General features: G+C 36.3%; 1 protein-coding gene across 1 annotated transcript in view; it reads right to left on the reverse strand.

Annotated features, from left to right (window-relative positions):
- Positions 1-22,744, reverse strand: part of cwc27 (CWC27 spliceosome associated cyclophilin) — a 52,991-nt gene that overhangs the window by 19,743 nt on the left and 10,504 nt on the right. The window contains exon 11 of the mRNA XM_058789680.1: positions 2,067-2,167. Coding sequence (XP_058645663.1) covers positions 2,067-2,167 — 101 coding nt within the window. The remainder of the gene's footprint in view (positions 1-2,066; positions 2,168-22,744) is intronic.

Below are 22,744 nucleotides of genomic sequence, written 5' to 3' on the forward strand. Positions count from 1 at the left end.
AACCAGTCATAAGGGTCAATTTTCCGAAATTGAGATTTATACATCATCCGAAAGCTGAATAAATAAGCTTGGTTTGTTAGGATCGGACAATATTTGGCTGAGATATAACTATTTGAAAATCTGGAATCTGAGGGTGCAAAAAAAAAAAGAAAAATCGAAATACTGAGATAATTGCCTTTAAATTTGTCCAAATGAAGGTCTTGGCAATGCATATTACTAATCAAAAATTAAGTTTTGATATATTTATGGTAGGAAATTTTCAAAATATCTTCATGGAACATGATCTTTACTTAATATGCTAATGATTTTTGGCACAAAAGAAAAATCGATCATTTTGACCCATACAATGTATTTTTGGCTATTGCTATAAATATACCCCAGCGACTTTAGACTGGTTTTGTGGTCCAGGGTCACATTTGATTCTCATTACTACAACTACTACAACTGTTTATACATTGCTATAGCAATAAATCTGTGCATTCTGATGATCTTTTAATATTTGAAATCACTATAAATTAAAAACAGTACAAATATCAAATAAATACAAAATTAAAGACGACATCCATTTATATACGTATTTATTTAATGCATTATAGTAATTTTATTTATTTATTTTTCAAATCAAAATGCGATATGAACTAGTGTGTTAATATTAAGCTGCAAAAATACCATTTAAATATGAATCCTGCATGTTCTGTGTGTCTGTGTAAATGAATGGCACAGACACTTGTTTTTGTTTACTACACACATACTGAAGTGCTTGTGATGCTCAGTGTTTTCAGCCTCTGCCGCCTCACTATATGAACACATGAACATAAATGTGCTCTAAAACTGCTCTGAGAGTCACTTCATGAGCATTTTACCATTTCTTTTGAGTAAAACTATCGTCATACAAACAGAAATACAGAGGTCTTCACAGCATCCTGTCAAAATAAAAGTTCAATTTAACTTGAAGAAACTGTGACAAATATATTGCTTAATGTAATGATAGAACTACTACTAATTACTTTTATTAAAACATTATTCTTTTAAGGAATATTTACCAGAAAAACATAAAAACACAACACAGTAATTCTGAATAATAATAATAATAATAATAATAAATTATATAAATATTTAAGCAAAATCAATTAATTAGAGATGCTTTTGATTATTAACATTTAATGAAACCATTAAAATTGAATCCAAAAAATTTATGGAAAACAGAATTGGTAAAAATAAAACTGAATTTGAGAAAAAAAAAAATGTAATTGTAGTTAAACTGTTAATAAATTGCTGTTAAATTGTGTAGGTTTCATGATTTCAATTAATTAGACACAGGTACTGTATGGATTCAAAAGAAAAATAGAAACAGTGTCATATAGACCATTTCATTCACTGTTGCTTTCACTGGGGGATATTTAAACAAATGTAATTTACTAATTAAATAGCTATCGGAAAGACTCTGACAAAGTGCAAATCCAACTGAATTGTTTGAACAATCCAATCAACATATTAAATTACAAATTACAATGGGCCCACTTTTAGGACATTATGCGAAATTTCTTCATAAGTATTCCAAAGATTTCACAGGTTTGGAATGACATGGGGTTGAGTAAATGATGACCAAATAATGACCAAAAAAGTTTCACTGCTCTTCAAAATGCTCACAAAAGGCAAGCAATTAACTAGGCATGTCTAAAAGAATCGACTAAATAACAGCTAGCAATGCCAAACGTTTAATGTTATCCACACGCTCACTCAGAGCCAACATTCAGGCTTTAAACACGCACGCACGCACGCGCAGCAGCAGCTTCAGATATTTTTGACATAAAAAGCAAGGCCTGATGTAGAAAAACAAACCTCCAAAAAAAGAACAATTCAGTTGTTTGGAAGATCATGTTGACTTGATTTTGGGAGAGGTTGAAATACTTTCATTACACCATATGTGAGAAATAAATTACACTTTCACTGTTAAAACAGTACAAAACATGACATTTCGAAGAATACTGGTAATTTTACAGAGCTTTTTCAAATTCTGTCAATGAAAAGACAAACAGCTGTGATTTTGTGGCACAGACACTCACCCTCACTGACATCCTCTTCTTTCTTCACACCATCTTCTTTTCGCTGTTTGATTGCAAGTAATTCTTTCTTCAGCTGGCGAGCTTCTTTTCTCAATTCATCACTGTGGAAAGACATTCAACCGAGAGCTGGAATTAATTTCCAGTCTTGGAAGGAACAGTTTCTCAATAAGTCTTGCAAAATGTAGAAGGGAAAAACATGTTACGGAAGGAAAAACATGTAGCACACTTTTTATGCATAGCAATTGAAGATATTTTCCTGCTATTTGAGATTAATCATTCAAGTAATGAATAAAACATTTTAACAAGTTAACGTGACATGGACAATGGCCAAATCTTAAATACACTCAAAAGACCAAATGTTTTCAAGCAGAAATTAAAATTTTAGAATGTTAGTCTACGGAAAAAAACTTTGGATGTAGCCAACTCATCACAGACACAAAATATTTCAAACCAAAGTATTTCAAATATGAACAACCATTCATTTGTTCTAACAAAAGTGCAACAACCTCGTGAAATTCAGTGATTTTTTTTTTTTCTTGTCCTGTGCAAATACTTCCATAAACCTTCCTCCAAGTTATTCGTTGACATGCTGTCACAAATCAAATCGAGCTGCTGTATGTGTAAGGTTTGGCAAGAGCGAACTTCGCGATTGTAACTAAAGTCAAGAGGGAGAAAACAAGAACATTTCTGAATGTCTGCAGGGTGCTGATATTAAATTTTTATTATTATTTATTTGAAATGGTTGATATGAAAACACAATCCTCAGAACAGCACACAGGATATGAACATCTCCTCAGCTCCGGGGTTTCCAAATGATTAAGCTTTTCATTCCACAATTAACAAAGGGATCGAGTGTTCACAAAAAACGGGAATAAAACCAACAATTACCTTAGGCATAGTGTTCCAACGTGTCAGAAACAAATACGTGCATTAGAAGTATAAAATTCTCTAATAAATCGTGTGGCGCCTTGGTAGATCAAAAGTTCATTATGGCTTCCAGACAGTCCAGGGTTCTGGCACCTCAAGAAGGGATATTGTGGCTGAACCGATACACCTCAACCCCTCTGAGCTCAAACAGTGAGGTCTTACTATGATCTTTAGCATGGCTGTGGAGCTAATCAGTGCTCTTTAACTGGCAAAAGAAACCTACATCACTTCAAAACTGCTGAATATCAATTCATATAGACTGCAGAGCTCTTCAAAAAGAGTATGAAAACAATTTAGTCCAATTTTGACCTGAGGCTGCATTCAAAAAAACCTTCTAAAGAAAGAAGACTTGTAGATCAGCACAAATCAAAAACACCTCAATTGCACTACCTGTAGACTAATAATCATAACAAGCGCACACACTATTTAATTGCAACTGACTTATTGGGAGTTCAGCCCTCAGAGTCACACTGAATGTTGCCGAAAATGGCTGCAATTATAAAATTGTATAATTAGGTCCATATTTGACTCATTTTTGTAGAACTGTTACTAAATTTAGAATTCGGCATAATCATGACCGATCACTATTTACATCAGGGGTTCTCAAACCTGTCCTGGAGGACCCCTAGCCCTGCACATTTTCTATAGCCCGATTTGGATGGTAATTGTTTCTCATATGGACGTCTGTAAAAATACATTTACATATCACCTCAGTGATAAAACTAATGGATTCAGACAGCAATTTATTGACAGTGGAGGAGCGAGTTTTGTTAACCATACGAACCCGGGAACAGACTGCTCACGTGGCCAGTCACATGATTGTCTGCTGTAAATAAAATGATTTTTTTTTTCCTCAATTTATTCTTATTATTGTGTAAAATGTATTTAAAAATACATATGTAAAATGTATTGTTATTATTACAAGCATATCTTATAATATATAATCCTGTTTATTATTTGAATATTTAAATCTCCTGTTTAAAAATAGGAAAATAATACGCAATGTATATCTGTTTATAATACATATTTTAAAATTGTATTGCATACCTGCTGCTGCCATAATAAAGACCCATTTTGAACGTTTACGTGCTTTTCTTCTCTTTCTGCTCCCAGTCGCTGTGGTGGAGCAGTCATGAAGTATTGTTCTTTTAAATACTTTCCAGCATTTCAGAAATAAATATGCAAATTACACCGAAGTACAACGTTACCTTACAGTGTTCGGGAGTGTTTAAACACTGAATTTTGAATCTATTTCTTCTCGTAAACTCAAGAGATGTGGATTCGGACGGCAATTAAATTACCACACGACCTTAGTGTTTGTCAAAAACAGTAGGTAATTCGGCCGGGGGTTTTTACGAGGGTGGTGAGAGAAAACACCGACATCCTGGATTCGGACGGCATTAAAATCACCAACAACCCCCTGTAAATGGTGAAAATCACTTACGTCCCCATGCGAAACAATTACCGTCCGAATAGGGCTTATGTCTCCATTATCAGACACATCCAACTCATGTCTTGCAATCTCTACTAACGAGCTAATGAGTTGAATCAGGTGTGTTAGATAAGGGAGACATAAGGACTCCTCCAGGACAGGTTTGAGAACCACTGGTTTACATTATCAATCATTTTGTGACTTCAGAGCGCTAGTTATCACTATGTTATATTGCAATGCTTAAAATGCCAAATAATTTAAAAAAAAAGAAGACAATTCTGTCTTTAATTACTGACCCTCATGTCATTCCAAACCAGTAAGACCTTCGCTCATCTTCGGAACACAAATTAAGATATTTTTGATGAAATCCGTGAGCTGTTCCCAGACCCAGATAATGGCGGAAGACGTGATTTGGAGGAGAAGAATTTTTGTTTTTTGCGCAAAAACAGTATTCTTATAGCTTTGTAAAATTACAGTTAAACCACTGATGTCACATGGACTATTGTACCGATGTCTTTATATTTCTGAGCATGGGAACATTTTTATATTTGTGTTCCGAAGATGAACAAGTTTGGAATGACATGAGGGTGAGTAATTAATGACAGTGACAAATTTAATGACATTTCATTTTTGGGTGAACTATCCCTTTAACGTTTGAAACAACCTAATAAATTCATTAAATATGACCTTTATTTAAAATAAGCTGGACATTTAAGAGATTATTTATGATGGATTTTAAGAAAAAATTTTAAGAAAGGTTTGCCTTTAGAACAATCTTAAGAGATAACAGCATTAAGACATGTTTTTGGGAATACAAAAATATTCTTAACATTATTCTTAAATTAGAAAATAAGACAAAATTGGAGTCTTAAGAATATTTAATTTGCAGGTGAAGGTGGTGGAATCAAACCAAGCAACAGAACAAAGTTTGAGCCAAGAGCTAATGGCTCAACAACAAAGAGTAGCCTTGACAATAGTCCTGCGCTTCGTAACTGAACATGTTTCACTTTAAATATGAATTAGCTCAAATCAGATCACATGAAGCAGTGGAGAAGACTGTCACAGCATTAACATTCTGCTAAACATCTCCTTTTAAGTTTCATGGAAGAACAAACTTCATACAGGTTCGAAATGTCATGAGTTTGAGTATTGCTTTAAAAGATCTCGGCAGATATACAGGTGCATCTCAATGAATCAGAATGTCGTGGAAAAGTTCATTTATTTCAGTAATTCAACTCAAATTGTGAAACTCGTGTATTAATTAAATTCAATGCACACAGACTGAAGTCATTTAAGTATTTGGTTCTTTTAATTGTGATGATTTTGGCTCACATTTAACAAAAACCCACCAATTCACTATCTCAACAAATCAGAATACTTCATAAGACCAATAAAAAAAAACATTTTTAGTGAATTGTTGGCCTTCTGGAAAGTATGTTCATTTACTGTATATGTACTCAATACTTGGTAGGGGCTCCTTTTGCTTTAATTACTGCCTCAATTCGGGCGGCATGGAGGTGATCAGTTTGTGGCACTGCTGAGGTGGTGTGGAAGCCCAGGTTTCTTTGACAGTGGCCTTCAGCTCATCTGCATTTTTTGGTCTCTTGTTTCTCATTTTCCTCTTGACAATACCCCATAGATTCTCTATGGGGTTCAGGTCTGGTGAGTTTGCTGGCCAGTCAAGCACACCAACACCATGGTCATTTAACCAACTTTTGGTGCTTTTGGCAGTGTGGGCAGGTGCCAAGTCCTGCTGGAAAATGAAATCAGCATCTTTAAAAAGCTGGTCAGCAGAAGGAAGCATGAAGTGCTCCATAATTTCGTGGTAAACGGGTGCAGTGACTTTGGTTTTCAAAAAACACAATGGACCAACACCAGCAGATGACATTGCACCCCAAATCATCACAGACTGTGGAAACTTAACACTGGACTTCAAGCAACTTGAGCTATGAGCTTCTCCACCCTTCCTCCAGACTCTAGGACCTTGGTTTCCAAATGAAATACAAAACTTGCTCTCATCTGAAAAGAGGACTTTGGACCACTGGGCAACAGTCCAGTTCTTCTTCTCCTTAGCCCAGGTAAGACATCTCTGACGTTGTCTGTGGTTCAGGAGTGGCTTAACAAGAGGAATATGACAATTGTAGCCAAATTCCTTGACACATCTGTGTGTGGTGGCTCTTGATGCCTTGACCCCAGCCTCAGTCCATTCCTTGTGAAGTTCACCCAAATTCTTTAATCGCTTTTGCTTGACAATCCTCAAAGCTGCGGTTCTCTCGTTGGTTGTGCATCTTTTTCTTCCACACTTTTTCCTTCCACTCAACTTTCTGTTAACATGCTTGGATACAGCACTCTGTGAACAGCCAGCTTCTTTGGCAATGAATGTTTGTGGCTTACCCTCCTTGTGAAGGGTGTCAATGATTGTCTTCTGGACAACTGTCAGATCAGCAGTCTTCCCCATGATTGTGTAGCCTAGTGAACCAAACTGAGAGACCATTTTGAAGGCTCAGGAAACCTTTGCAGGTGTTTTGAGTTGATTAGCTGATTGGCATGTCACCATATTCTAATTTGTTGAGATAGTGAATTGGTGGGTTTTTGTTAAATGTGAGCCAAAATCATCACAATTAAAAGAACCAAAGACTTAAACTACTTCAGTCTGTGTGCATTGAATTTATTTAATACACGAGTTTCACAATTTGATTTGAATTACTGAAATAAATGAACTTTTCCACAACATTCTAATTTATTGAGATGCACCTGTATAATAGGTTGCATGCTTAAACCACAAAGGATTTAACCAATAAACTACTATTTTGCCTTTGAGCAAGGCATTTTACCTCAAATTGCTCCTTCGGGATTACTGGTTTGAATCAACAATGGAGCAACTACTTTAAGATCATCCTTCTGACTCTTGCTCCATGGTAGCTTGCAGAAAAAAAAGCACTGTCACAAGTGACAACAATAAAATTAGTTTAAACTGGTCTTAAATCTGAGGTAATCTAAACCCCACAAAAAATGAATCTTACAGTCAGTGCTCTTGTTCAGACAATAAATGCAGATGTCACAGGACAGCTGATAAGGACAGGCCCAGGCAAACACACACTTCCAAGGTGTGAGGTCCTCGTAGATAAACTGCCAAGCGAGTCTGTGAGAGGAAGTTGCTTCCATGTGCAAACAGTGCCCCCACCCACATCTGCCTTTCAGAGAACCGAGTCTTCTGGCAGCTCCCAGGACAGCATCTTCTATTGGGGTATAATAATATTTTCACAGGACTTGACAGCTATGTTTTGATGCCAGGTTCTTACATGGCTACAAAGCACAGGTAAGCTGCAGAGTCTGGGCCTCCAGCCCAGAAACACGTGAGCCATTCAAACCCGTAACAATGACTGCCTTTGTTTCATCCATCTGCTCCTCTCAGCTGACACATATTCTCTCAGGCAGCTCTCTTCTGTTACTCCTGTTGAACCTTGGAACCCCAACCTCCAGGTTCCTAGTCTCTAGGTTCTCAGGGGACAAAAGTAGGGCATTGTAGATGATTTAAAGGTTGACCTTGTTTGAGCACTCAGGTAAAGGGACACCCAATTGAAAATGTATTTGTTTGTTCTCCTCTATGGGTCTCCATTCCTGAAAAGAGTGCATCACCTTCAGCGGAGCCACTCAGCAGTGTTCCACTGCTGGAGGTCTTGGTACGCACGATTACAGAGCCTTCTGTCTTGGTTAAAGCTGACAATCTCATTTCCTGCACATGGCTTGTTGGTATATATAAGGACAGTTAAAGGGATAGTTCACCTAAAAATTTAAATTCCGTATAGTGCTGTTAATCGATTAAAAATATTAACGAATTAATCGCAATTTTTTTCTGAAATTAATTGTGATTAATCGCAACAAATCCCACCTAACGGTAACGTTTTTCAATATACTTTTACGTCGCAATAATTTCACTTTCAATCTTTAAATAAATGTAATGCCATCTTTTTTACGACTGAAGGCAAGTATCACTGATACCAACTGATTGTTTAATCATTGACTATAGCCAATTTTAACATTTATTAGACTTTAAAAATAACTTCTAATTTAGGTGAACCTAAAGCCTTCTTCACATTAACTGTGCCCTTCAGCAAGTAGAAAATAGTTGAATAAAGTTAATCAAACACTAAATTCTAAATTAGAGACAAATTAAAGCTTAAAGCTACAGAAGTTATTGATTTCCTCCTTTTTAGTTTGTTTTTTGATTTGACACCGCTTTAAATGTGACCCATAAATAATAAAAACTTACATGCATAGTTTTAAGGCAGCTTTAATCGCCTTTTTGTAACTTCATGACTTAACTGACAACAAAACTAATACATTCTATGCTCGTCGTTTCTTTCGTGTTTTGATATGAAATGATGCAGGCTACAGCGCGGTATTTGTGCGTGCACTTGAAGAGCACGCTCTATGAGCACAGTACCATTTCTGCGCTTGTTTGACTCATGCCTGGCGCTGAGGTAAAGTTGGAGCACGCATCTGAAAAGTCTCCCAATTGATGTGGTCGTAAAGAAGTTCTACGTCTAAATAAACAATTATTTAGCAGTTGTGAGTGGGGTGGCCAAACCTAGCTCCGCTTCTGCGTTAATTGCGTTAAATATTTTTAATGTGTAAATTTTTTTTAAAATTAATCTCCTGCGTTAACGCGCTAATTTTGACACCACTATTCTGCACATGTCGTTCTAAACCCGAAAGACTTGTTCATCTTCGGAACACAAATTAAGATATTTTTAGATGAAATCCAAGAGCTTTCTTACCCTGCATAGACAGCAATGCAACTGACACGTTCAAGGGCCAGAAAGGTAGTAAGGACATCTTTAAAATAGTCCATGTGACATCAGTGGTTCAACCGTAATGTAATGAAGATACAAGAATACTTTTTGTGCGCAAAGAAAACAATAATAACGACTTTATTTAACAATTTCTTCTCTTCCATGACTATTTTAACAAAGTCCTTGTTTACTTTCTGGGCCTTTCGGGGCCTTGAACGTGGTAGTTGTGTCGCTGTCTAGATACTTTAGATACAACTAGTTTACAATTTGTAGTTTTGCAAGCCATGCTGGTCAAAAGCATTTTAATTGTACAGAGAGAAAAATAATAATTTTAGTGTTAACTATTCCTTTATGATAGACTGTGTTGGAATGAACAAATAAACATTTCAGCAAGAAACAAGAGAAGACGTGACATTTCTACAAGGGTGAAGAGTTATCTATTAGAGGCCTACATTGACCCTTGGTTGGAAATGAGCAGGCCATATTGGGGAAACACCTCCAACTAAGTGATAATTTTGCTTGCCTGGACATGCTACCATTTACCAAACAAGAGAAGCATATCCTAGGCAACAGCAACACAATGGGCCCCTCAGCCAGATTGCCAGTAAGAGTGGAGAAAGCTGACAAAAATGCAAAGAGAGACGAACACCTGCTAATTTACTCCTCAGGGCTCAACAAATTCCTCAGAATGTCCTTTTGTTCTTCAGATGGAGTCCATCTCCACCACATTCGCTTACTAATCAAAGTGTCATAGACTGTGTTTATGACGATATATTTAATTATCATCACACTATACTTTCGAGATACAGATTTTAAACATTCAGTTTTGGCTCGAAAGTGTAATTATGAGGCGTTTGGCCAACTTCTAAGCTTTTATAGTTATTATTTACAGTTATAATAGTTGAGAATGAGATATAATTTAACAAAATCCTGATCCTAAACACTGCAGATAATGTGACCAGCCAGAAACATACTCAAACACACAAACACGCAAAAGTGAATTCTTGAATACATAACCTGTACATAAAACCTGCTTTATTGCATTACTCTGGCTGGAACAAACTTGCAAGCGGCAAAAAAGTTAAAAATATCTGTAACACTTTACTTAAATAATAAAAAGCATTATAAAAGTAGTTTTAATGCATTAATTATGCCTTGTAATGCACATTATAATGCATTGTACAAAAGTCATTAAAGTAATTTTTTTGTGATTTACTGTTTTCTACATAAAATCATCCTTCATAAGGTAAAGAACATTCTGTGAAAATGTAACCTTGATATCTTTAATATTGACTGAGTAAGACCATGTCAAAGATTGAAATCATCGTGAAATTAATGGTTGAAATCAAACTTTGATGCTTATCATCTCATAATTTGGGTAACACTTTAGAATAGGTAACACACTTGTTAACTATTAACTACGACTTTTCCCCTCAATAAATTCTTAATTTGCTGCTTATTAATAGTTAGTTGTTAAGTTTAGGTATTGGGTATGATTAGGGATGTAGAATAAGGTCATGTAGAATAAGGCATTAATATGTGCTCAATTAGCACTAATACATGGCTAATATTCTAGTAATATGCATGCTAATAAGCAGCTAATAGGTGTAACCGTAAAATAACGGCGTTACCATAATTTGATTTTGCGACTTTAGCCTGGATTTCACAAAGAGGGTCACAATTATTTATGACAAGATTTATTGTATTCCAACGCACATTATGAATAATTATAATTCATTATACCCTTTAATAACTCTTTATAATGCATTATACATAAAGGCTTTAAGTAAAGTGTTACCAACATGTCTATTGTATTAAAGGGGTCATATGATGCAATTTCTTGTTTTGCTTTTCTTTAGTAGGTTATGTAGCCGTTTGTGCATGTATAAGATCTGCAGAGTAACAAAGCTCAAAGTCTCCCACAAAAGGAGTTATTCTATCTAAAAGAGAAGGCTAAACCAGACCGGGCTAAAATGCCTCATTCAAACACGCCCCACATGTCTACGTCACGAAGTGGAAATATTTGCATAATGCCGCCCAAATGTTCGCGAAAGAAAGTTTCAGTAAACGCAGTTTCAGTAACGTGGTTTCAGTCTTTCAAGGAGACGCTGTGTGTTTCTATGTGAAAGCAAAAGCACTTTATTTGGCCTTCCGAAAGTAGATGCAATTAGGAATCATTGGTTAATATTTGTTTACAACAGAACAGAACAACCCAAATGTTCGAATTTGTGCAACACATTTTATGGACTACCATTTTTGTGAACCTAGGAGAGTGCAAGGCTGCCTGCACACAAAAAAAACTGGTCAATTACGACTTAGCTATGACAATCTTGCACTTCTGAATCAGCGACTGTAAGTATGTTTTGTTATTAGTTTAAGTATTTGCTATTGACTGTTCAAATGCGGAGTTATGCGCGGTGTAGAGTAACGCGTTGTGTGTGTGAGAGAGGGAGAGACAGGGTCACATCACAGTGGAGTCAGCTGTCTTAACCCCGCGGCTTGTTTACTGCAAATACATACGAGCATCATCACTGTGTCTGTCATGCGACTGTGTTCCCCTTTTGGGCACGTTTCCGTGGCAAATCACAATGCACTGTGTCAGCTGGTCAATCAGAGCAGACTGCGCTTGTCGGAAGGAGGGGCTTTGCAGAAAACGACGCGTTTGAGAGAGACGGGGCATAGAGGAACTACAATAATGTACAGTATTTGAAAAATAATGTGTTTTTTGAACATTAAAGCATGTCAACATATGTTACACCAAACACACAAAATAATGATCTTTAAAAAAGCATCATATGACCCCTTTAAACTAAAGGCCAGTTGCATAGACACAGCCATTATGTACTGATTCTTAAAATCCAGTATGACCAACAAAATTTTGTATCAAATTAGACCATTCTACATTTTTATGCAACTGACTTAAATTATGAACAGTCTAAAAGAAAAAAAAATCATGACTAACTTCTAAGTCTTCGCAGTTTATGCAACCAGGCCCAGATGTGTTGTTGTTCAAGTAAATACTTTACCTAATTTTAACTAACTTTCTCAGAAAGATTCTTTTAAACTGTTCCTCTGCCATGGTAATAGAAAACAATGTGCCGTGAAATTGAGCTTGCATAGCCAGAAGCATTTGCACAGCTAGAAATCCTTACGTTTGCATCCTTGTGTAGAGTATATTTCAGGTCTAAGTCACCAACCTGAATTAATGCTCAAGAAAACTAGCAGAGAAACCAAAAATATTTGGCACATGTTTGTCCTCAAACTACAAGTACACAAAAAAGAAAGAAAAAAGTAGTCCCAAAGTAGCGAATCGAGTAAAAGACAAAACAGCAGCCAAACCATCCATAGAAAGCCATTTCTACAGATTAAAGTAATTGTGATCCTGACGTTTAGAAAATTAGGCAATTTGTCCGAAATAGCAAAGCTATTAATAAACAGCACTGCGCTGAAGTGTGATGGACTGTTTAAAATAGCAGAGCTGTGAGATATGCCCTTGTTAGACAGCAGCGCCAGATAAAAAGGCATTTGTTAACTCAAGAAAAGAAAAGAACAGTGTGATAAAGTGTCCTTGTGATAAAAGGAGGAGGGGATGAGAGTTTATTAACGAGTGAGCGCTTTGAAGAGGAGCCAAAGTGTGCCCACTGTCTTGCGGCCTCATCAGCCAGGGGGCACAGACATCCCCCCCCTCAGCCAACACAATGACAGCCATTCACCAAACCCTCTCGGGCCGCCAGCGGGGAAGAGACCGTCATTTCACAAATCAGACGGGAGAGAGAGTTTGGTGATGAAGTGCTGGACGAGACCTGACGCATACATTTATAGTCTGAGGAGTGGAGGAAAGACTTTGTCGTCACTCACGGCTCTCCAGACCAGCCAGCGATTGTCGCTCATTCAGACAATTCAAATAAGCGAAACCCGGGGAGCTCTGGATGATTTACTTTTCATAAAGAAAGCACACAAAGTGACTGGCCACCGACCAATCTCTCTCATGATTCGAGACTTCAACATTTAACCCTCGCCCCTCCACCAGCCTGCTGTTGCAGTCCAAAAAACGTCTTGCGGGCGGGAAGTTTTTGATCTGTTTTTCCAAAACGGACGCAGAGTGGTTCCTCGCACTTTGCAGGAGTGGAATTACTGTTCCTCGAGTTCCACTCGTACTGATTTTGACTTTTACACATGGTTCAGAGTTTTATAATCAAGCAGTATAATCTGGAGAGGGCAAATGTCTTCAAGGTCTTGAAGCAGATTGTTAAAGCAGAGTCGGTGTATAATAATCATACAATATCACGTTTCAAGGAGGATGGTTAAGAATATTAGTTTTCCAGGTCTCCTTCTGACTCAAATGCAAAGTCTACCTATATTTTTAAAAAGGAGACTGAATATTTGAATAACTGAGAGTTCCGTAATAAATATTAATGATGGAGTTGATGAGTCAAGTGGTGGCCAAACACATGACCTAAGCGGCAGAGCGCAGAAATTGTAACCATAACACAGAGGCTGCGTATACACTGCATCCTTCAACCACCCGCTTGCTCACAAATGAACAAATTTTACCACAACTAAAGCTCCAAACCGCAAGAATGTGTGTATCACCACAAGTGAACTTAGCAAAGAAGTCGAGTAATTGCTGGAAGTGAAATTAGTTCATTAGTAGGCATTTGTGATTCCAAAACACTTAATTAGAATAAAACTCACAATGCTGCATAAAATGATCGCTTTGCTAATAATATGAAAATAGACAGTTTGGTCTTTTGTCAGTGAACTCTATAATCTCCTACAGGACGATGATATACCTTTTGAGGAGTGAACTATAACATGTTAACGATTACTTAGGCTCCAGACTAAAAAATGGCTCTAAACGTCATTAGGTGTTAAACAAAAAAGGAGACAAATCTATTTTTGTAGGTGCTAAATTCTTTCCACAGATGAAAGGAAAATAGCTAAAACACAGCAATTTCTTGCTATGATGTGACAAAACATTTTAACTATCACACAACTGTGATTTAATCACAAAAAAATTTAGTCAAGATCTTTTTTTTTTTTTTTTATGTCTTCTTTGCCAAATCTACATTATAAAGTGACAAATTTATAAAGCTATCTACTCTGAAACGTGGCATCAAAATTTGAAGAGCAGACTGAAATGATCAGAAAACTGTCAGATTAATTGGGATTCTTCAAAAAGAAATGCAGAGCTGTAGGTGCTACCCACCGATACAGCATAAGATCTGGCAAACTTTCCAGCATATTATTGTTAGTTTTTCTGTTACAAATTAAACTTATTCACAAAATTGGAATATTGCATAAAACATTTGCAAATAAAGCAAATAAAGTTTCCTTCCAGTGAGTTGAAGAGAACAAAATCGTCACTTCCCGATTATAAGTTGCGCTAAATATCACAAATGAAAATTAAATCTGCTGTTTGGGAATTGCAGCTCTGGGAGTTTATTATATCAAATAATGGATAAGCATTTTTTGCACATCTTGGCATTTCCATCCAGCGTTTTTTTTAATGTGATATCCCAAAATGCACTTAAAATAGGTGGATGGTTTTTGAACTCACTGATGTGTAAATGTATGCAGTCAAGTGTTTATCTATTCATACGTTAGAGGTAAGAAACGTCAGAATTCATCATTTGCAGCTTAGTTTCAAAAAAATGCTTTTTAAAAGAATTTCCATATGATACCAAGATATTTAAAAAGGTCGAGGAAAAAAAAATTTTTTTTATGACATAAAACTTCTTTGATACTCAAGTAAATGTTAAAACAGCATGGGCATTTTGGGCTCCTTAACTTACAACAGTGAACAAATACAGAGATGCTCCGTTATTTCTTAGCTCTGCTCGGCTGAACGTCAAAAGATCCTCACATGCTGAAGTCTGGAGCCGCTCCGTCAGACTGCCCCATACAGGGCACAAGTGCTACAGCGGGCTGCAGATCCATAAACCTGCAGATCCGTGGCACAGCTGCCAAGAATTAGATGATCCCGTTTGGCCTCCACACAAAAAGGGCCAGTGCTTTACTGATCCTGGTGACCTTTCCCTGAGAGGCTGATACAGCATCGGATTATGATGGACGACAACTGACAGGTGCGGTCAATTAGAAACAGTGACACTGCACCCAAAAGTCATCGTCTTTGGTGCATAATTGCTTTTTGGACTCTCTTGAAAGAGACATTTCCATTGTCTCAAAAGGCAGATAATGACAGGAGTCCACTTAAGATTATCCAGTAGTTTGATGGATTCAGATGGCTGCAAATCCACTACTGTTGTAAATTCTCCTGACCTTCACTGACACAGATCAGAGGTCACAAGAACAGGAGACTTACTGCAATGCCAAGAGGCTCTTGATGAGGCCCTTCAGCTAAATGGTTGCTGGGAGTGCTGTTTGGACAAACTTTAACATGAGGGAAAAACTTTCAATATCCGACTTTCTTACTTGACTTACTTGGCTTTCTTACAATAGAGCATCACATGTTGAAGTCACCTTAAAGGTATTTGTACCAAGTGTTTATATAGTATGCTTGTAATAATAATAATAATAAAAATAAAAATGACAAGAACATTTTAAATATATAACAACAGTAATATGCTTATTGAAATATATGTAAATTAAATTTTATTATTAAATTATACACATTTTTATGTACTTTTTTTATAGTGTGTAACTTTTTTACATTACACAATATTTAAAAACTTCCATTTTAAATGAAAATAATATTTTATTATACAGTAAATTAATAATTCTATTTACTATTGTCCTTTTAGAGCTTCTTTAAAGCAGAATTTAATTTTGTTTGCATTATACTATATAGATTGTGCCTATATAAATGTATTTATATATATTTATTTATATTAATTATATATACACATATACATGTGTTATATATACATAATTATAGTTACATTTATTAAAATATATGCAATTGACTTTTTTTTTATTTTATTTTTTTTATTTATTTAATGCTGTTTTTATTGAAATATATGGAAGTATTATTTTATTACATGTCGTCTAGATTGTTGCTAAGAAAGTGCCAGGTACTTGTTTGCCTATTCTTTTGCCCACGGTTTCACAGTTTTCTCTCTTGAATTGTGGCTATGGTATATCACTCAGGTTTAAATGAAAATATTAAGAGCGTATGGCTATATCCAAGAGCCATATGGAAGCACTTTGTATTCTTAGTTATGCCCTGTCGGGTTTAGTATAAGCGGCGGCTACCATGTGCACTGTGTTGTGAAGTCGGGACTCCCATCAGCATGCTGTTTTATCCATTAATGCCACCTCTAAGCCAACGATACAGACAATGCTAAGCTTTTTCTATCTTTTTGTGGACAAAACTCATTGTTTTAATCATACACTAGATTTAATTATATCGCATGGAATTGATCTTAATGATATAGATATAGTACCTCAAAGTGATGATGTTACTGACCACTACCTTGTATCGTGCATGCTGCCCATTACTGATATTAACTATATGGCTCCACGTTATCATCCGGGTAGAACTATTGTTCCAACCACCAAAGATAGATTCACAAATAAACTGCCTGATTTATCTCAACTGCTCTCTGTACCCATAAATACACATGAACTAGACGAAATGACTAGCAATATGAGCACTATCTTCTCTAATACATTAGAAGCTGTTGCCCCTATCAAAATTAAAAAAGGTTAGAGAAAAACGTATTGTGCCATATTACAACAGCAATACCCATTCTCTCAAGAAAGAAACTTGTAATCTTGAACGCAAATGGAGAAAAACTAATTTGGAAGTTTTTACAATTGCATAGAAAAACAGTATGTACAGCTATAGACGGGCTCTAAAAGCTGCCAGGGCTGAGCATATCCGCAAAGTAATAGAAAATAACCAAAGCAATCCGAGGTTTTTATTTAGTGGCTAGATTAACAAATAATCAGCCTTCACCCGAACTAAATATTCCCTCACAGTTTAGTAGTGATGACTTTATGAATTTCTTCACTGATAAAATAGATAGCATCAGAAATAAAATAACAAATGTAGAATCGACAGTGTCTTGTAATTCAGCTTCATTCATTGCGCCCAAAGATAATCTGCAGTACAACTATAGGACAGGAAGATCTAAATAAATTTATCACTGCATCTAAACCAACAACATGTTTATTAGATCCTGTACCCATTAAATTACTGAAAGAGTTGTTACCTGTAGCAGAAGAACCGCTTCTCAATATTATTAACTCGTCGCTATCTCTAGGTCACATCCCAAAACCATTCAAGCTGGCGGTTATTAAGCCTCTAATTAAGAAACCCCATCTAGATCCAAGTGAACTGGCAAATTACAGACCCATTTCAAATTTTCCGTTTATGTCTAAATAAATTTAAAAATGTGTGTCTGCTCCATTGTGCTCCTTCCTGCAAAAAAATTATATCTATGAAGAATTTCAGTCAGGTTTCAGGCCCCATCTTAGCACAGAAACTGCACTTATTAAAATTACAAACGACTTGCTTCTCGAGTCAGACCAAGGCTGCATCTCACTGCTAGTTTTACTTGACCTTAGTGCTGTGTTCGACACTATAGATCATGACATACTCATAGATCGATTACAAAACTATACAGGTATTCAAGGGCAGGCTTTAAGATGGTTTAGATCCTACCTTTCCGATCGCTCGCTATCATTTTGTCTATTTAAAAGGGGAATCATCTCAATTAAATCCAGTAAAGTATGGCATGCCACAAGGATCTGTCCTACGCCCTCTGCTATTTTCAATATACATTAGTGGTGCAACAGATCACAAAACTCACGGTTCGGATCAAACTACGGATTTTGAGTCACAGATCGGATCAGCAAAAAAAGTTTGCGTTTCATTAATTACTAAAAGCTTACTTTAAGTACTTCTATACCCCAGCAGAAACTAGCTTAATTACTAAAGTAAGTAATAAAACAAGAACAATTACACAAATTGCAAGCATAGAAGAACAGCCTACAACATAATATTATAAATAAAGACAGTAACAGTAGTATTCAGGTGCAGAAATGTAATAATTAAGTGTAAAACAACACAATAATGCTTACTGCATAAGTTAAATAGAGATGATTAGCAGACAGAACCATAGGCTGCTGTCTCTTTAAGACTAAATGCATGGACGTAATAGGCTACTGACACACAACCGGTTTCTTTCTCAGCTGTATACGTTAACATAAGACATAACCAACTGTGTTTACCAGAATACTTGCCAAAACATAACTTTGTGTGTATGTATCCATCCATTGAGGCGTTGTCTGAAACGCGCCTCTCTCTCCCTCTCTTTTTCTGTGTGTGCACGCTTCAGTGGCGTACGGCAGCGGCTGAGCACAGAAAACGGTGCACGAGTCCCGATTCGACTTCTCCTTCATCTGAATGGTCTGAAATTGCTTGAATGTGTAAATTGGCAAGACAAAACACGTGCAAATGATAAACTTAAACTCGATGATGGTTAAACTTAAAGCTGCAGTCCATAACTTTTTTTGGTTAAAAATGATCCGAAATCAATATTTGAGAAAGTACATAACCAGCCAGTGTTCAAAACTTGTTACTTACTTTTTCAGATGGCAATATACGGTAAAAATTCTTATTTGGGTCATATATTCCAAGGCGTAGGCTAGAATCTGTGATTGCGAAGTAGGCTACGGTAAATATCCACACCGGTACGGTGACTGACTGCCCCACATACTCTTCAGAACATTTGATTCATCCGTGCTGAGCCGTGCCGACTCAAAACCCCACGCATTAAGATAATATACACGGCTGCAATTCCAGGTTTTCAAACAGAGATGGCGACAAAGAGGCAAAATTTACGGACTGCAGCTTTAACAGTTAATCCGCGAATCACATGCGTGCCGAACCGTGGGGACTGGTCTGTACGGATCACGGATCATCTACGATCCGTTGCACCCCTAATATACATGTTGCCCCTTGGTAATACTATTAGAAAATATGGAATTAGTTTCCATTGTTATGCTGATGATATTCAACTATATATTTCAACAAGACCAGATAAAACTTCTAAATTATCTAAGCTAACAGAGTGTGTTAAAAGACTGGATGACCAATAATTTTCTCCTATTAAATTCGGGTAAGACCGAGATATTACTTATTGGACCAAAAACAGTACACAGAATCACGTAGATTACAACTTGCATCTAGACGGATGTACTGTTTGATATGTACTAATATGACACCCAAAAATTTGGGTGTCATATTAGACAGCAACTTGTCTTTTGAAAATCATATTTCCCATGTTACAAAAATAGCATTCTTCCATCTTAGAAACATTGCCAAGTTACGGAACATGCCACCTGTCTCTGATGCAGAAAAGCAAGGTCATGCATTCATGACCTTTAGACTGGACTATTGTAATCCACTGCTAGCTGGTTGTCCTGCATCTTCAATAAACAAGCTACAGGTAGTCCAAAATACAGCTGCTAGAGTCCTTACCAGGTCAAGAAAAAAATTTTACGGTCTCTGCACTGGCTACCTATTAAGTTCCGTATCAGTTATAAAATATTACTACTTACTTTCAAGGCCCTAAATGGTTTAGCTCCTGCGTACCTAACTAGTCTTCTATCACGCTACAATCCATCACACTCCCTAAGGTCGCAAGACTCTGGACTTTTGGTAGTACCTAGGATAGCGAAGTCCACTAAAGGAGGTAGAGCTTTTTCACATTTGGCTCCCAAGCTCTGGAATAGCCTTCCTGATAACGTTCGGGGTTCAGACACACTCTCTCTGTTTAAATCTAGATTAAAGACATCTCTTTAGCCAAGCATTCACATAATGCATCTCATAATCTTGTACTTCAGTTACATCTGATCAAATGCACATTTTCATTCTTTTGCTTGGGTTGACCACATCATTTTTTGCTTAGTTGGAACAGCAGCTACACTAATTTCTCTCTATTACCTTCTCTATTTCTGCAACTAGGAATTACACAATCTTCAGTCTGGATCCAGCCTTTACAAAGACCTGAGATGACCGAACACCTGAGAAGAGATGACGCCAACCCCTCAGAAGACCTCAGATGATGCTAACCCTCACCATAGTGTTCACCATCTGTTTGATTACACTAACTGCTTGATTTTTACAGTAAATATCTGCCATACGGACATCAACTTGAGGTAGTCACCACTGATAAGCTATTACTAAATATAATGTAGAAACTTTAATTTTCTGTAAATCTGCTTTGCAACGACTTGCATCGTGAAAAGCGCTATACAAATAAACTTGAAAAGAATTTAATTGTAAACTGAAGAATTATCAATAAAGATCACACATAAATTTCCAAATAAAGAAAAATGTTTGATTGAAGAATAACGGAAGCATTCTTTTAAGCCCTGCCAAACTTGGTAACCGAAAAGCCAACCAGGAAATGAAATACTATCTTAAGCAGTAGACATGGATCCAGAGGGGCTAGATTTCAGCTCGAGCCTCGTAGACTTATTCCAAGCAACATCAGATCCGTCCTACAGTCTGTGCTTCCTTCTTGGTGACTGGCAACCAAAGCTTCTCCCTTCACCTATAAGCTCCTGTAAGCCTGAGTGGGAAAGAGCTCTGGGCTGCAACAATGCTGCCTTTGTCTTGCACCAACACTCTACCTACCAGCCAACTCTTTGATTGCAAGCCAAGACAAACCACTGTGTTGGGTTACAGTTCTTGTAGCCAAACACCATGCTTGTGTTTAATATACTACAGTCTTTCTGCATTTTGCTTCCTGTCAATCAAAGCGGTGAGACTCGGTGGGTTTGGCCATTACTTCATTATGTAGCAAAAGAAAAGAGCATGTTTATTATGATCGGAAAATTATCCAGACACATAACGGCCGATGGTGAGATAAGGCAGGTGTGCTTCCAGAAAAGGGGGCTTGTGGGGAAGAGTTCTCTGCCTTTAGCACCTCAGTCAGTGGTGAGGTTATGAATCCTTTAATCCCCCCCATTTTCAAAGGTCACATGCTGATTTCAAGGATCACATGAAAGAGAAAGAGATGCGCCTGGGACAGTGAGTCTGATGTGAGAGAGGATTTGAAAAATGGGTTTTAAAGATGAGACGGTACAAGGTTTGAGTCTATACACAGAATTTGACTTGATGCACAAAAGCATATAACTCTAAAATCTCCCACAAAAATGAGGCATTTCAGTGGAATTGATACTTTAGGTTTAGGTCACAGTCAGGGATTCAAACAAACCCTTTATCTAAAATAGTCAATTTTGGCACATAACTTGTCATAACTTGTTAATTTTGTACATGCATAGTTTACCAGGGACAAATAAGGTTTATCTCCTTTTCAAAAGTCTTTTATTTTGCTAATCTTAATAAGCTTAACATATCAGTACCACACTGGTTAGTGGCTAATATCACAGATTTGTATTTATTTATTTATTTTGCGTTAGATATGCATTATATGCAATTGTACATTATGTTCAAAAGTTTGGGGTGGCTTTTGTTTTGTTTTTTGGATCAAAAATACAGTCAAATCAATTACTGTGAACAAATATTGTGAAATACTATGGCAATTTAAAATAACTGTTTTCTATTTGAATATATTTTAAAATGTACTTTATTTCTGTGATTCAAAGCTGAATTTTCAGCATTATTACTCCAGTCTTCAGAGTCACATGATCCTTCAGAAATCATTCTAATATACTGATTTGCTGCTCAAGAAATATTTCTGATTATCATCAATGTTGAAAACAGTTGTGTTGCTTCATATTTTCATTCTCAAAAGAACAGCATTTATTTGAAATAGAAATCTTTTGCAACATTATAAATGCCTATGCTTTAAATTGATCAATTTAATGCATCCTTATGTATAATAAAATTATTAAATTCATTTAAAAAATAAAAATAAATCTTACTGATCCCAAACTTTTAAACAGTAATATACATGCTCATAGCTATTTTTAAATGTTTCATTATGTTTATCGTCATCTAATGTTCACTAATGTTAACTACAAACACTAACAAATTAACAACACTGTTAAACAATATTTTGCAAATCTCAGAATATATACTTTTTACATAGTGTACATTATAACATTGTGATGCATAAATTCACTTTTAGCATTTATTTTATTTTGACAAAATAGTGTAGAATTGTAATGTAAATGATTTATCAGTTATCAGCTGTAACATGAAAATTAATCATTGCTTTAACAAGAACAGCAAGGGGGACCTGGAAGTGGACTTTTTTGATAAGCAATGTCCCAGCAACACCATGACTGTGGCCAGTTTAGAAAAGGCAAACATTAAAAATTTACCTCAGTCAGTTGTAATTTTTCTCATCAAAAATCCTTTGATTTATTCAATCTGAAAAGAACTGACCCTTGACTATATTTAAGAGCTTATACGTTTAGGTCATTATTTGTGGTACCATAAAAACTATGCTATACTTTGTAAGGGATTCATCAAACTCACTGGTTTCAAAATTTTCCAAACAACCCTGAGCAGCGTCTCTGTTTTTGCAATTAACAAAATGAATGCAAGGAAATGAAGCATCTTTGGGCACAGAGCAAAG

Source organism: Onychostoma macrolepis, chromosome 10 (assembly GCF_012432095.1).
Source record: "Onychostoma macrolepis isolate SWU-2019 chromosome 10, ASM1243209v1, whole genome shotgun sequence".
In the NCBI taxonomy this organism is placed as follows: domain Eukaryota; kingdom Metazoa; phylum Chordata; class Actinopteri; order Cypriniformes; family Cyprinidae; genus Onychostoma; species Onychostoma macrolepis.